Source organism: Diadema setosum, chromosome 22, assembly GCF_964275005.1.
Source record: "Diadema setosum chromosome 22, eeDiaSeto1, whole genome shotgun sequence".
NCBI classification, from domain to species: domain Eukaryota; kingdom Metazoa; phylum Echinodermata; class Echinoidea; order Diadematoida; family Diadematidae; genus Diadema; species Diadema setosum.
The window spans coordinates 29,307,665-29,324,126 of record NC_092706.1 but is presented as its reverse complement, the minus strand read 5'-3'; the positions used below and the strand labels follow the sequence as shown (position 1 = coordinate 29,324,126).

The 16,462-nt window shown below is 40.2% G+C and overlaps 1 protein-coding gene across 1 annotated transcript in view; it reads left to right on the top strand.

Annotated features, from left to right (window-relative positions):
* LOC140245285 (titin-like) overlaps positions 1–16,462 on the top strand; it is a 240,109-nt gene that overhangs the window by 131,960 nt on the left and 91,687 nt on the right. The window contains exons 49-61 of the mRNA XM_072324869.1: positions 324–430; positions 1,368–1,557; positions 4,188–4,487; positions 5,319–5,633; positions 9,513–9,685; positions 10,271–10,416; positions 10,653–10,831; positions 11,515–11,682; positions 12,062–12,231; positions 13,192–13,328; positions 13,731–14,104; positions 15,565–15,740; positions 16,279–16,415. Of these exons, the coding sequence (XP_072180970.1) occupies positions 324–430; positions 1,368–1,557; positions 4,188–4,487; positions 5,319–5,633; positions 9,513–9,685; positions 10,271–10,416; positions 10,653–10,831; positions 11,515–11,682; positions 12,062–12,231; positions 13,192–13,328; positions 13,731–14,104; positions 15,565–15,740; positions 16,279–16,415 (2,572 nt within the window). The remainder of the gene's footprint in view (positions 1–323; positions 431–1,367; positions 1,558–4,187; positions 4,488–5,318; positions 5,634–9,512; positions 9,686–10,270; positions 10,417–10,652; positions 10,832–11,514; positions 11,683–12,061; positions 12,232–13,191; positions 13,329–13,730; positions 14,105–15,564; positions 15,741–16,278; positions 16,416–16,462) is intronic.

The following is a 16,462-nucleotide window of genomic DNA, read 5'->3' as shown; positions in this document are numbered from 1 at the left end:
GTCTTAAACTGTTCTATAGGATCCATGATTTACCTCAATGTCTACCCCTTTGTGTCAGGGTGAGGTAAATACATGTAGTGAATGAGTGACAATTTCTCTACACACAACCTCATATGTTTCTTCTGTGTTCTTTTACATGTCCATCGGGAAAAAAAAAGTTTAGTTACACATTAGATAGGCTGTCTCTGTTGATAAACATGTCATTGGATGCAAACTGTTTCAACACAAAAATTATTTCTGTGCATCTTGGGAGATGTGCTTTCTTTGAATGGTTGTCTTGTACCACACTGTAACATTCCCCCCAATCATTCTTTTCTCTTCAGAAGCGGAAGAGCCGCCGGAATTCATCTCGCCCCTCCAGAACTCGCGGGCCAAGAAGGGAGCCCCGTTTGCCTTTGAGTGTGTGCTGAAGGGAGATCCTGTCCCCGTGGTATGAGGAGCAAGAACTCTGCATTGCCTTGATTTGATAGAATTACCTCCGCCAAGGGAGGAGGTTATGTTTTCACTACCGTTTGTTTGTTGGTTTGTTTGTCCGTGTGTGAAATAATTAAAAAATGTGTGAACAGATTTAGATCAAACTTGCAGGAAAGGTTGAGAATGACACAACAAACAGATGATTAAATTTTGGTAGTGATCCAGAAATTTTTATGGATTTTTGAAGGATTTTCGATATTTTGGTAGGTAGGGTCACTGAACTTGGGTGTTCAAGCTGAGCATTTTTTAGGGTTTCATACTCGCACTAAAGTGCGTGGTCTAGTTTCAAGGGTGAAGTTTCTATACAATGTATTGGGAATTCGGGGGATTTTTAGCCTGCATGAACATGAGTGAAAATCACTGATCTGTATGGAAGAACATGATTATTATTAGCTGCTTGGTAGAGGTCTGCGCTCTCAGAGTGCTTCTCTAGTTTGATTTGATTTGTTATTGATCCTTAAAATGTGGCATTTTCACTTTTACCCTCCTCCACCGGAGTACGACCTCCATATGTGACCCACTACAATGAAAGAATCTGAAAGTTAAGGGAGGTCAATTTGCTGAAAATGACAAGATGTTATTCCCATACTCTTCTGCTTTAATTTCATATGTAACACGACTCATAAAGGTACTTGGTTGTAGAGATATTGATGATTTTGTGAGACCATGTCGAGTGGTCTAGGAAATCAGCATTTCGAGAAAACCGCCTTCAAATTTTTCTTTCCGATGCAATCGTGATCAAGGGGAGCTAAAAATTTGGGTCGATTAAACTGGTACTGAATGCCAGTGAAAAAGCTTGCCAAGTTAAGCCAAGTGCTTGGGCTTTTAAAAGATTTAAAGGCATTTCTTCTTAATGTCTGAAGTTTGTTTCAATGCTTGTCTTCTCATCCCAGGTGGAATGGCTGAGAAACAACACGCCGATTCAAACGGAAAACCCAGACTACAAACTTGCACGCAACACGGAGACTGGCGTGTGTCGCTTGGAGATTGACGAGGTCTTCCCCGAGGATGCCGCGAGGTACACGTGTCGCGCAACCAACGAGGTTGGCAAAGCGGAAACAACCGCGATGCTGTCTGTTTTTGGTAAGTCTTGTTACTGCCAAAGTTCCGTGTATTGTCGCAAAAATCAAAAATGCAAAAGTTTCTCCCATTTAACCATGAAGTTGTTACTGTTCTTTCCCTAGTTCTTAAATTGCTTTTTTCTCCGTTGAATGTAGTCACAACCTTTTAGGCATTTCCCTGGAACGTAATGGATTCAAGACCACAGTCTTCACGCAATCTTCAACATACAAGTTTCTGTAATAATGTTCTCTGAGCTTCTTTTTTGCGATCATTTTGTGCACACCATATTGTTATATCAAAGTCCTTGATTGCAGCTGTTCTGTGCACTGGGTTTTCAGCCCCTGTGCTGGTTTACTACACCCCATTAACCACACTTCATTGACTTGAGAAAGAGCTCACAGGCATGGTATGCTGTGTGGAAGAACACTTTGCTGGTTCTGGAGCCAAAGGCTAAAATCTTAATCCTCATCTTCTTGCCAGCATCCAACAAACTCTTGATGTATCAGTGAAGCAAACTGCATGAAACTTTTGTGCTGGTTGCAACTGCAGACCATGTGAACAGGCAGCAATGAATGTGACTCTACCATGCAGACAAATCAATATCTAAAACGTGGGTAATTCAATAGCTCTCGGGCAAACTTTTACTTGATCTATTTCAAGTCATTTGCACATTCAAATTATTTACTTTATGCCCTAATCATTCATCAACATATTTTAGATGAAATGGAACATGAGGGATATTACATTCTGGTATTCAGGAATTTGAAGCCCATACAAATGGAGAAGTTTGTCTGACATTGATATTGAGCTAGTCTTAAATGATTTTGAGATATCTGTCAAAAAGAAAGACAAGTGATTTCTGCTATTACAGCATTTTGAAAGTGTGTTTTTATGACTGTTTGATTATGGACAATGGGCTTGCAGTGCTCCTGGAATGTCACATTGCCTTTAGGTTGCCTTAAAAAAAAAAGAAAGAAATATTTCTAAACATTGTAGTAATTTCCTTTGTTTGCTTGTGTTTTGATTGCTGTGAGATCAATTTTCTGTGAAATGTTTTATAATCATTGATTCAGCAGCAGCATCGCATTTCAAAAAGAGCAAGCAACGGACTTTTGCTCAGTTTTAGTTTCTTGCTGTTTTGAAATGCTTACACTGTGCATGATGTATCGGTCTGCATATATGCCGGGAATACATGTAGCTACAGTGTATTGTGGCAAGTGTATGCATCTTGCTTACGTACTGTATGTGCTTAGTGTGTAGGCATTTTATGCAGAAGCAGTTTCCACGGTATGTTGTTGACATTTGGCTTGGAATGCTGTGAATAGAATTTCAGTAGGGGAATTGTGGTGTACATTTTTTGCTTGATTGAATGCTTTACTTAACAGCTAAAAATTCATTCAATTACAACATGAAAGATATACATTTTCACATTGAAAGTTTTAGAATAAGAAGGTATAATGTACAAATGTTATATGCAAGGTTTTTTCCTTATAAAGCAATAAGCACAAACTATATCCTCTAGAATACATTTTTCACTCATCTTTATGGTATAGAAATTTTAGTTGCCAATAAAAAAAAACAACAAAAAAACACATCAGGGAAGCTCAAAATGTTCACACCTTGTACTTTTACACAACATGAACATAGCATTACAATGCATTTAGAGATAGAATTTTCAATCCCATAAAAAAAAAGAAAAAAAGAAAAAAAGGAAGCTCTTTCTTTGTAGCAGCAGCCATTCGAATTATTCCCCATGACTTAGTGGAGCAAACCTGATTTGGTTTTTGTAGACTTAGACTTCATCATTCTATGTCACCTTCAAAATACTGTCACACAGTTTGCTAAAAAGTGTTCCTTTCCAAGTTGATATTGCTATATCAAACCTCGGCGTGTATACAATACACAATACATATACAGCCATACACAATAGCAAGTTTCCTTTAGTTAAAGGTATACGATTGTAGATTTGTATTTCATCCACAGTGCTAAAAGGCAGAATACATTGTATCTTCAGAAATTCTTGGGAGCCTTGAGAATGAAAGTTTATTCACTCTTTCTGCAGGTCTTTCTATACTAACATTTACATAATAAATTCTGTCTTTTATCTACAAATTGTACATGTACACGTATGTCCTATATCTAGAAGTACAATATATAATAATAATACAAAAATTATTGGATTATCTTATTGCTAATCTTTCTTTAAAGTTTCACTCTGTAACCATAAATTGAAATTGTAATCAATACAGGATTCATTTTGTTCATATTTGCCAAATATGTACACCTACAATGTATGTACATGCTGTATAATGAAATACATATACATGCTGTACATGTACTGCAAAAGTGGAAATTTTCACGCAAGTAATATTTCACACGTGGAAAGGTAAGATGAACTACATTGTACATGTGTTTTCATTTGTTTGGAATGAAAATCTAACTTAATATAGAAAAAGCGGAAAACTTTTGTGCTTTTACTTTTGTACTAGTCGTGCTTCGTGTGAAATGTGTGAAAATTTCCAATTTTACAGTACGGTATTCAGTATTTCTTTGATGGCACTAACACAAAATATATGCTTGTGGGCTTGAATGATATGCACTCTACTAATCCTCACAAACTTGCAAATGCACATCCCGACCTTTGACCCCAGGCCTCGATGAAGAGGACCTTAGAGCGCCCTCTATCCTCTCGCACCCCGAGGACCTCACGATACGTGAGGGCGAGCCCATCAGAGTGGCCTGTACGGTCGGTGGCGAACCGCCGCTCTTCGTCAAGTGGTTCAAAGACGGTGAACTGCTGGACGAGGCGGGCGAGTTCGCGATCTCGTTTGAGGACGACGTCACGGTGCTTCAAGTCAGCGAATCCTTTGCAGAAGACTCTGGCGTCTATACCTGTCAAGTGTCTAACGCGTGGGGGCGCACTTCCTCCAGTGCAAATGTAACCATAATCGGTGAGCGGTGCTCTCTGCCAAAGTTCACTCCTTCAGTTCACTACAAACCCTAATCATCCTAATGTCCTTTCAACAATTTCTTACCAAAAAAAGAGTCAATCCTTCTGATCTCTTCATGATTATTGTGTTATCACAGCAGTCTTACATGTATATTCCTTGATAGATAAAGGCCTTTTCTGGCAGCTTCAAATTTCTTGCATGACTACTGACATACAATGTATATTGGCCAACGTTAACTGCATTGCAATGTTATCAGTAAATAATTTCTGTGATCTCTTTTCTAAAAATTTCAGAGTGCACTGTAGAAGATATGGTGCAGAGAAAGTTGAAACCATTTATCACCAAGTACACCTGTAGTAGCAGTGTGAAAATTGATGTTTGCCTGGGAATGCATTCTTCTAACAATGGCAGTGTCTTTAAGCCTGATTTTTTTAGCGTGGATTTACACTATCCTAACACATGCTGTCGTGTTCTGTTTAGGTACTTTTATACTTGCATGGTTCTTTCTCGTGGGCATACTGTGTATTTGCAGTGACTCAGCATTTGTTGTATTGACTGACAGAATGGACATTTCTATTCAACTGCAATGGGTATCACCGACTATGAAAGCTTGATGTATTCTTTTCTGCGTGCACTGCTATTTCATTCTTTTTTAATATTTACACAAGTCATCATGCCATATTTAAATCTCTTTGTTGTACAACCGGTGTAGCTACATTACAATGCTGTATTTTCTTTCCACCGTGTTGGGCTTTGGTACCTTGCCTGTGCTTCTCATCTCTTCCATTCTTTCTCTGATGTAACACACTCTTACCCCCAACTAACCGGTAGATGAAGAAGAAGAAGTTGATGCCGACTCGGACCGACAGGCAGTCTGCATCACCTCCAACCTGAAGCCGACAACGGTCCGCGAGGGGGCGCCATTCGGGCTGGCGTGTTCCGTGCAGGGCAATCACCCGATCATGGTAGAGTGGCTCCGTGACGACGAGCCCCTGGAAGTGGGCGGGGAGTACATCATGCAGTTCGAAGGGGGCGTGGCCTCCCTCCGGGTCAACGAGTCGTTCCCGGAGGACTCTGGCGTGTACACCTGCCGGGTGACGAACCCCATCGGCAGCGATTCTTCCACGGCTAAGGTCACTGTTTTGGGTGAGCTTCCCAAGACTAACCTGCCGGCTGTCAGCAGAAATCTGACCTCAGAGCCACTTCTCCATTTTCCTCTTCATGTTCCTTGATATGTGATGGTTAACCTTTTCTGTGCCAGGGACTCTTAACAGTGTGTACAACACTATGGGGTTTCCAATGGCAGTCTGTGCTCAAGGCACAGAAAGGGTTAATATCTTGTTGACACAAATCTCCTTCCATTATTACCTCCCACAGAGGGCAAAGTCTTTACCATCCAGTAAGCAGGCACACACTTTACCTCAAAGCTGCTACAAACTGTAGCTCTGACTTATTTTACAGTACTTTTCTTGCATACCTTCATAAGGAAAGTTCTTCCTGGTAACTGAAAAGCTTACCATACGCTTGCCCAAAATAGCAACAACTAATGCAAGCAAACTGAATTCAGCCTATTGACATGTATTTAGCTGGAACAAGTAAATTAAGTTACTGGTTGTAGCTCCATGGGGCAAGCTATCCATTCATTTGGACCTTGAACTAAAACAGCCCATTGCCAATTGGGGGTCAAATGAAAATATGTTATACAAGAAAATGGAGCAGTCTTTTATAGTACGTTGGGGTAACCTTTGATATGAATATTAGAGGCTGAATATCACTCACCAAATGATTCATGTAATCATTTTTGCGCCACTTGAGCTGATAAAGACTTTGCCTCATGATGGAAGGGTTTTTGTCATTCTCTTTCAATATCTAGATGTTCTCATCATCCTGCTATATAAAACTACATGTACATGTATACCGTATATTCAATCTTCTACTTGCTATGCAAACATACACTTGTATATATACCTGTTACCATATATTCATTATACTACTGTATATGCCATGATATTAGTGAGTCTAATTTTAGGACTTCCCAACAATTAAAAATGTATGAGTGTACAATGTACAAAGTGTATTTCTCATTCGTGTCGGGATCAGAATTTATATTTTTGTGTGTTTTTAAATTTGCGAATAGCACCTGACTCATGAAACTGGCTAAAAAATGAGAACCCTCCAAATATATGGTGTATACAGTATGTACATACGAATATGTATACTACAAATATATATTCATTTTGTTTGTGTTTCATAGCGCTGGAATGAATGCTTTATGACTCTAGACTGAATTGTTGCCTCAATGCATGCGATATCACATGGATTCAATGCAGAACAAACCTGCAGCCTTTCCCATTGAAGTCTGATTTAGGCCATACTTTATCATTGACGTACGGTACCTTATACATTGTACTGCATACTACAAAAAGCAGACATACTCTGTATATGTATTTGGACACATTTGATCAAACCGGATAGTCAATTGATGCTGCGTCATAACTATTTCAAAAATGTCACAAATAAATCAAACATGTATGTGCTACAACTTCAGGGAGTCATGCAGAAATATGAAAATAAGCTCCAAGAATAGAATCTCCATAACTATTAATTGTAATGTTTACAGAATGGTAGTACATTACATTGTATATCTTTATCCTCATTTAGAATAAACACCAGCATCTGTATTGTCCAATGTATTTTTCTTTGTATCAACTTTAAATGTTGCTGTTGGATTCTTTGCTGAAAATCAAGCAAGGCACAGCAAACAAAAACAAGCAGAAAACACTGAAAATGAGCGCAACGAAAAATCAAGTGAAACAAAACAAATGAAACAAAACATATACACTGCTTAGAGCCCAATATGTTCAAGGAGTTTGGATTGATCTGTAGTGGAGCCATGTGATGCCTCTTGTTCATCAGCATCTCACAGTTTGAAAGTGTGAGCATCGTCTGCTACAAGTGCCAGTTGTCGTGCATTCTCATCCTAACGCTTTGCAAATTTGCACACCTGTTCAGCTGATAGTGTACCTTCACCATCTGTACTAACACAAACATATAACATTTCATTTGTCATCCATATTCATTTCCTTTTAGATAGCTTTGATTGTTTCATTTCAGCTATATTTTCCTCATTTTTTTTTTCATTTTCAAGTTTGTTTTCTTTCCTCTATATGAAGGACTGATTTCACAGACCTGCCAGTTTTCTCTCATTTAAATCTTTGTGATTGTCTTTTTAGTCCCATCCAGAATCCTCATATGATATTGCTGTATCTTCTTCATTTAGCAGTATCTTTATAATACATGTATATCATATTTTATATTTTATATACAATGTATATTCTTTTGTCCTTTACTAATCATTTTTCTTCTTTGACTTCCATTCCTATATGTATGTATCTTCAGAGTTAGTGTTGATACAAATCATTTCACCACAAAGTTATCTTGCATTCCTTCTGTAGTTCCTACAAATATAAAGTGTATTCCAAGCAAGCTACACATGTACCATATTTCAGGAATTATGACTAGAGATAACAAACACTAAACCCAAACTCATATACAACATCGTAGTTTATTCCCTTTCTTTATACAGTATATTTTAGTCATTAAATAACATTAACATGTGAAGCCATTGTACTGTGATAAGATGTGATACTACATGTACATGGTTTATAGTGTACATGTAATTCATACATTGTAAAGTCTATAGTTACAGTGTACATTGTACATACTGTACATGTATCCTGCATCTACACATTACCACATATGTCACACATTTCTACTATACCCGAGTGTATGAAGGGTGTGCATGTAGATGATATCTATTCAACAAGATTAGAAAGTTTCTCCCATCAAAAAGTTGTTAATGAAATGAAGAATTTCAAATCTTAATGATAAAGGTAAGTAGCCAGTGCTATATAGTCATGTTGTCCATGGAATATCGTCTGGCTATTCACTCCAGAATCTACACTGTACAATGTACACTGTATTTGTATCACACTAAAGGACCTTACAGGGTTCATCTAAAGATAAATGAACCACTTGCCGTGAAGTGTGTGGCTCAATTGCACTCATTTGAGAACACTCTTTCAGAACGACTGTTATTGAAAGAGGAACAATCAGTGATAATGCAGAATTATTCACACATGCAATGATGCAGGTTTTTGAATGAGTGATGCACATGCTGGTGACTGTAGTATGGCTGTATTAGTTGGACTCAAAACTGAATCAGAAGTGTGCTGTGAACATGAGATCCTACTGCATCATATTTTCTTTTTTACACTGTGTTTTCTGGTTTACACCGTGTTAAATGATCTACACTGTACACAATGTCTTCATGATCTCCACCTTGTTTCAATGATCGACACTTGTGATGATCTACAGTGTACACTGTGTTTTCTGGTTTACACCGTGTTAAATGATCTACACTGTGTCTTCATGATCTCCACCTTGTTTCAATGATCGACACTGTTGTGGTGATCTACACTTGTACACTGTGTTTTCTGGCGTACACCTGCACACATACTTTCTTGGTCACAACTCACTTGCATTGCTTTGGTTTTTCATTGTTCCCATTTCAAGGAAGTACATAATTTCAGCCTCTGCTCTAACGCCACCATGTTTAGAAGTCACACTTTCTCAATCTTGATAGGCTGATGAGAACGGCAACTAGGAAAACTTATAGCTGATACAAGAGGCATCGAACAAACTTTTACTGATGATAATATAAATACAATGTACATGTACATGCAGTGGCAGATCCAGGGGGAGCACACCGGGCACCGCCCCTTTTATTTTTGGTTAAAACAAAAGAAAAAAAAAAGATGTTGTCAACGTGCTCCCTCTTAACAGAATTCCTGGATCCGCCCCTGACATGAATATATTTGCAATGGGTGCTGTGTCCAGTTGTTGAAAGTGTGGTACATACATGTATGTATGGAGCCAGCTAGGATGTTGTCATTTTTAAGTTTCTTTCATGCCTGGTCCACTTACACCCCTCACACCCTCCCCTTCCCCTCTTCCCCCTTACAGAGGAGACCTCGCCCACCCCGCCCTGGATTCAGCCCCTCAAGCTGGAGTCCGACTACCTGGAGATCCCTGTCGGTCAGCCGGTCAAGCTGGCCTTCAAGGTGTCCGGCACACCGGAACCCAACGTCACCTGGCGACATGACGGTCGCCAAGTCCACTCTAGCCAGAGGATCCAGGTAGCCACTCATTTGAAAAGTTTATAGAGTTCATAGACCCAGATACAAGTTGTAGTTTCAGTCATGATTGTTATACCCCCGCCAAACGAAGTTTTTTTTTTTGGGAGAAGTTATGATGAGAATAGTATTCATTCTATATTTTGCAGACTCAGTGACGAGATAAAGGAGTAAAAGGTTGCATAGATGAAAAGTATTGAATTACAGTATATCTGTCACTATTATCCAATGTTGATTAGCCAGATATCTAATAAAATGTACAGTACTGTACAAGTACAAGTTGTAGCATTACAAAGGCCAGGGATTTAGACAGAAGAGTTATATGCCAAGGGTTGATTGTGCATTTGTTCTGATCTTTGTGCACCACATTGAGGATTCCAGTGAAGAAAAAAATCCCTACACTGTTTCACTGTCACTGTGTACATTTTATTTCATATGATGTCTGATGCAAGATTCATATACACTGTATGTCATATGTGATGTTAAGTGTTAAAAATTGCATAGCAATGTATTTTGATATTTACAATGTGTATGTAACTTTTATGATACTTGAAATTTAGCTGAAGATACAACCTTTTTTCACTCCAGCTAACCAAGGAAGATACCACCCACACCCTGGAGATCAGGAAGGCGGAGCCGGATGACTCGGGCCAATACACCATCAATGCAGAGAATGAGAAGGGCCAGGAATCCACATCTATTCAAATCAATGTGCCACGCCCACCCATTGAGGTGTAAGTGATGCGCTCTTTGTTAACATCACTGCTTGGCATGATCGACTAACTTTAATATGCTGTACATTGTCTTGGTTGTATTTTTTTCTTTTTTTTTAGACAGTTGGCATATTGTAAAGATCTTGATGGCTCTAAAAACAGCATCATTGTTGAAATTTGACAGACCTGGACATGTACAGTGTAGTAATAATGTACACTATGTTGTGTTATTTTGTCTCTCCCACCCATATGTGCAGTGTACCCATGCAGCAAGAGCAGCAGTGGAGTGCCCCGCCCCCACCAGCCAAGACTCCTCCCGGCACCGCCCCTCGTTTCAAGACCAGACTCTCGGACAAGACGGTTCCAGATGGGCAGCCGTTTGAGCTGACATGCAAGGTTGCCGGGCAACCGACTCCAGACATCACATGGTTCAAAGGTATAAAGGAGCAGTTAGTGGCAAGGGACAGCAAATGTACAGTGTAGAAGTTCTCATGTTGCGAGTTCATCAATTACAGGGGGTTGAGTGTTCAGGATGAAGATGATGATGATGATGATGGTGACGAAGGTGGTAGTGATGATTTACAATGTATATAATGATAACAGCGAATGTGGTGATTGTAATGATGATGGTGATGGTGATGGTGGTAGTGGTGATGATGATGATGATGTTGACACAGGTGATGGTGATGATGATGATGATGATGTTGACAATGATGATGCAGATGATGAAGGAGATGATGATTACTGAGATGAGGGTAATAGCTACAATGTGACGGAAGATAAAAACAACAGTGTATGAGTAATAATAATGCTGGCACTGATGGTGGTGAAGATGGAAATGCTCATAATGATAATGCCAGTGATGATATTTGCTATGATCATCATGATGATTGATTTGGTGGTACCGGTAACTTGAAACAAAAAGATATCCTGTCATAGTCATTATGGTATAAAAACATTACAAAGTTTACAATTAAATATTGTGAAGTTGACCAGTCAAAGTAAAGTGAAGAGGGTGATTGGTGATGATTGAATGATATACAACTGTGTACATACAATGTATTTGCATTTTCAAATTACATTATTTAATATTCTCTGGGTTTTTTTATTGAAAACTAGACAACAAGCAGTTGACAAAGGATGAGCCACAGTATGAGCTGAGCTTCATGGAAAGCGTGGCACGTCTGGATGTGCGAGAGGCCTTCCTAGAGGACTCTGGCCGCTACACCTGCCAGGCTACCAACCCTCTGGGCCGAGATATCACCTCTGGCCTCATCACTGTCAAATGTGAGTTGGTTACCATGGTGATTGATTCTCATCTGTGACGTATCGAGCTGGCTGAGTTGCTGGTGACTTGTTTGTCATGTAATCAGTTTGTCTTAGATTTTAGGTCCAGTGAGACCAGCTGGTATCAATGCAGCTATCACCCAATGTCAAATTCAGTGTGTGTGGTTGAATGTACGAACAGTAGCTGTTATTTCTTTGATGTGAATGTAGAAGAGTGTATGGTAATTTGAAAGGTAATTCAAGAAAATTCATTGTAAGGAGACTTGTATGTCTTACAGCAAAAATAATTGCCAAGGACATAACAGGAACAGCAATGATGTTGGTAGAATGTTATCAGGGAAAATTTGTTTGATTGAAATATTTCTTCATCCTCCATCAGCAATGCCCCCGACCCCACCTGTCATCAAACCGGTCGCCATGGAATCCAGTCACCTGGAGATACCAGTGGGTGAGCCTATACTGCTGAAGTTCAACATTGAGGCCTTCCCCCCACCAAAAGTGCGCTGGTATCACAATGGAGTGCCACTGAAAGAGACGCCAGAAATGGAGGTGAGTTGAAATTCATAGAAAGTGAAAAGTCCATCAAGTCCAGCAACTCACAGACTCCTTTCTCACCCATTGCAGGAGACATGAGGCATAAGAGGTTAACAGATATCAAATGATAATATACAATTATGTATCTCCATGTGTGTACAGCCAATAAAGAGTTCCATTTGGGAGACTCTGTATTGACAAAAAAGCCAGAACACAGATTTTGAGGTTTTGCAACATCTTCATGTACTGTAGGAGCATCTGTGATAACTGACCGATTGTCATACATGTATCAATAGAGTGTTTATAATTTTTTCTTTTCTGGTTTGATTTAATGCTCTTTTTACTCTTTTTTGCTTATGTCCCTACTTTTGTGTAACTCATGATTTCCAAGAAGGTTGATTTCACCAAAGGTTTGATTCATACCCACCAGTCTCCTCCTAACAATGCGAGAACATCGTAGAGTGAAGAAACTTCCCCTAAGTGCTACATTGTCAGAGACTCCAACTCTCCTGCTTTTGACAAGAGATCTCCTGCCAAAAGTCCATTTTCACAAAATCTCCCGTTCTCCCGCTTGAGATTAAATTTCTCCTACCCTGGCTCTGTGTCTCCCGCTTGTATGGTTTTGTAGATGCCAAGCAATTTCATATGCATGCATTAATAGCATCTGCATAATTATGATATATGAAATGAAGTTTCATTAAGCCAAAATATATGATATGAATCATTGAATTATTACTTTTACTGAGTGCCATCGTATGTTGAAAAATAAGCCTGAATAGCACGAGAGAGCATCTAGAACCCTAATAACCCAAGGGACTTCGCCCACATGAAGTTGGAGTCTCCCATTTTCAAGGGGTTCAGGTGGGAGAATCTCTAGATAAGAAGGTGCTTGGGGTTGGAGTCTCTGCATTGTATGCGTTCTCTGTTGAGAGGAATACGGCAGTGTCAATTTTTATTTTTTTTATTATTTTGCAGATAATCAGCGAAGAGACAAACTATGCACTGAACATCAAGGAAGCCAAGCCGGAGTTTTCCGGCATCTACACGGTGATCGCGGAGAACGACAAGGGCTCAGAATCGACCTCCATTGAGATCGACGTCGTCCCACCTCGGTGAGTCTTTGCTTCATCTTTCAAAGAGTTTGACTTTGTGTCAAATGTACAGCTATTGATTTTTTGTGTGCACATCTGTGTGTGGAAAGTTTTGAATGTTTTGAAGTCCTGTACTCAACACTAGTTTTAGAGTCAGATATTGTTGTTGCCATGAAAGGGAACATGCGTGGCAACAAGATCATTCCCTACAAATATCTTGTACACTTTGCCCTGTATGTGATTGATTATGAGCTCTAGTTGCTCTTCTCCTTTCTGCTCCTTATCTATCTCTTGTTTGAATATTTCCTGTGTTTAACCTTGTACACATGTACGGTATGTACTCTTCCCATTCTGTCAACCTGATGGTCCTTTATCCCCGCTGCTGTAATGTTTCAGTGTGTGTGTTTTTTCTCCACCCTGCAGAGAAAAGTTGGTGGTGGAGGTTGCTGAGCCCACCAGGGCACCTCTCCAGTCTCGCTTCTATGCCCAGCCCGATGTCCCTGTCTTTGGTGCGGCCACCGCACCCCGCTTCCAGAACCGTCTCCAGGACATCACGGTCCTGGAGGGGGAACCCATCGAGCTGTCGATCCGTGTGACTGGCCAGCCGACGCCCCGCATCTCGTGGTACAAGGATGACCAGCCGCTGGCGGACAAGCCGCAGTACGAGATGAGTTTCGTGGAGAGCGTCGCCAGGCTTGACGTCAGGGAGGCTTTCCTGGAAGACTCTGGCCGTTACACCTGTAAAGCCACCAACCCGGCTGGACAGGACACCACTACGGGAGAAATCATTGTCAAAAGTAATTCCAGATTTTGACCTTTAGTTTTATTAAAGTTTGGGCAAATTCATTACACTCTTGTTTAAATCTGACAAAGAAAATTATATTCCTCCACTACCCTGGGAAATATCACATGACACTTTTTAAATTGTTCCCCTCCACACTCGTCACTTTTTACCTGAGTCACAAATTTTGATTTTAATGTTGCATTATTTTGTTAATGATTGGTTTTTTTTTTCTGTATGTATATTTTTTAATGCTTACATGAAATCACATTAATTTCATTTTCTTTCTTTTTTATGAGATGTGGAAAATAAATTTGAAACTTGAAACTTGAAACTTGAAACTTGAAACTTAAATCGCAATCATATTCTAGTTAAACATCTCTTCAATGATTTGTGATAAAATCAACATGGGCATACACCTTGTCTATAGTGTCCATCTGTCCACAAAGACCACCTTTCATTTTTCCTGTGATAGGTTGCTATACACAGGTCTGAGTGTGTATGGGATGTCTCTCAGGTATGTGGACAAATTTGTCTCCTTTATTAAGACGGAGTCAAAAGAGGCCTGAGCTTTTGATACTACAATTAGCAGAATTTTCTTCAGAGGCAAAATGAGAAACATACAAATTGTACATAGTAAGCTGCACACAACATACATTGTACATGTACACTGTCTGGGAGGGACTGAGATTTAGACCAAAGAAAACAAAACAGGGAAGCTACATGTCAAAGGCAGGGAGGAAAGGGGATTACTGCAAAGGGGTGCATTAGCAAACAAAAGGGAGAGGTAGGGTCAGTAATTGATCCCAAGGATCAAACAAAGGAGAGGTGGGCCCAGTAATGATCCCAAGGATCAAACAAAGGGAGATGTGGGCCCAGTAATGACCCCAAGGATCAAAGAAAGGGAGAGAAGGGCCCAGTAATGATCCCAAGGATCAAACAAAGGGAGATGTGGGCCCAGTAATGACCCCAAGGATCAAAGAAAGGGAGAGAAGGGCCCAGTAATGATCCCAAGGATCAAACAAAGGAGAGGTGGGCCCAGTAATGATCCCAAGGATCAAACAAAGGGAGAGATCGGTCCAGCAATGATTCCAAGGATCAAACAAAGGGAGAGGTAGGCCCAGGAATGATTACAAGGATCAAACAAAGGGAGAGGTAGGCCCAGGAATGATTACAAGGATCATTGAGGGCAACCTGTGAAGGATAAAGGTGAATAGGGAGGCAACACCAAACAAGATCAGGAACAATACAAGGAGAAGAATAGGAAGGGGTGAAATTAAACCAGCATGAGTGAAGGGGGATTTAAGCAGGAAGCCTTACACTGGTGTACAAAAGTTTGGTGATGAAAAAGAAATGCACTTTGCAGGCCAGCCATGTAAACTCAGCTTCACTGAGCCCATTTTGTAACCCACCCCCTCCCAGAGGCTTACCATCTCCAGTTACACCAAGCATATTTCCTCTTCCCCCTCCTCACAGTCAACAGCTCCCTGGTCCCTGCGCCTCACATCGTCCCCCTCCAGAGGGCGAGCACTCACGTCGACATCCCCGTGGGCCAGCCCATCAAGCTCCACTTCCGCATCCGGGGACAGCCCCGCCCGAAGATCACCTGGCTGAGGAATGATGTGGAGGTGGTGGAAACAGAAGAGGTTGAGGTACAACATACTTGTATGTTAAGCCCTTTCCCTTGATCCAAGCCAGATAAAGGGCTTAGTTTATCCCTTTATTATGCTTCGTTTGGCTGTTATCGTGCATGCTGGAGCACTTTGTTTGCTGATTAGTACAGATGTCTCGAAACTAAGGTTCCATGTCATCTGCTCCTGGGACAGTTGCTCCCATGAAATATCCGTATGCTAAACCAAACATAAATTTTATGCACAAACATAACCCTAATCCTCACATCAAACTGAACCTAACGGCCTATCACAACCTTAACCCCAGGTTAAAAACTCATCTTTTGAACAGTGCAGTCTGTATTTGAATTACACAAGTATGTACACACGTGTATGTCGTGATTACAGTGTATTACTCTGTAATGCACAGTAGAGTATATTATTAATAGTAGCTGTGCAGTATAAATGTCCTTTATTGTTATTTTTATTATAAATGTTATTAATCCAGTGGTATTGTAGGGATACTGGTAATCTTTATGAGCATACATGTACATCCACCACGACCTGTTTGTTACCTTAGATCATTGAGGAAGAGACAGTTCACACCTTGGTGATCAAGGACCCCAAGCCGGAGGCCGCAGGAAAGTACACAGTGGTGGCTGAGAACGAGAGGGGCAAGGAGAGTGTGACAATCATCATCAATGTGTCTGGAACGATGTAAGTCAAATCTATCAATAAAAGCATATGTTTCTTTGGTGCTCTGT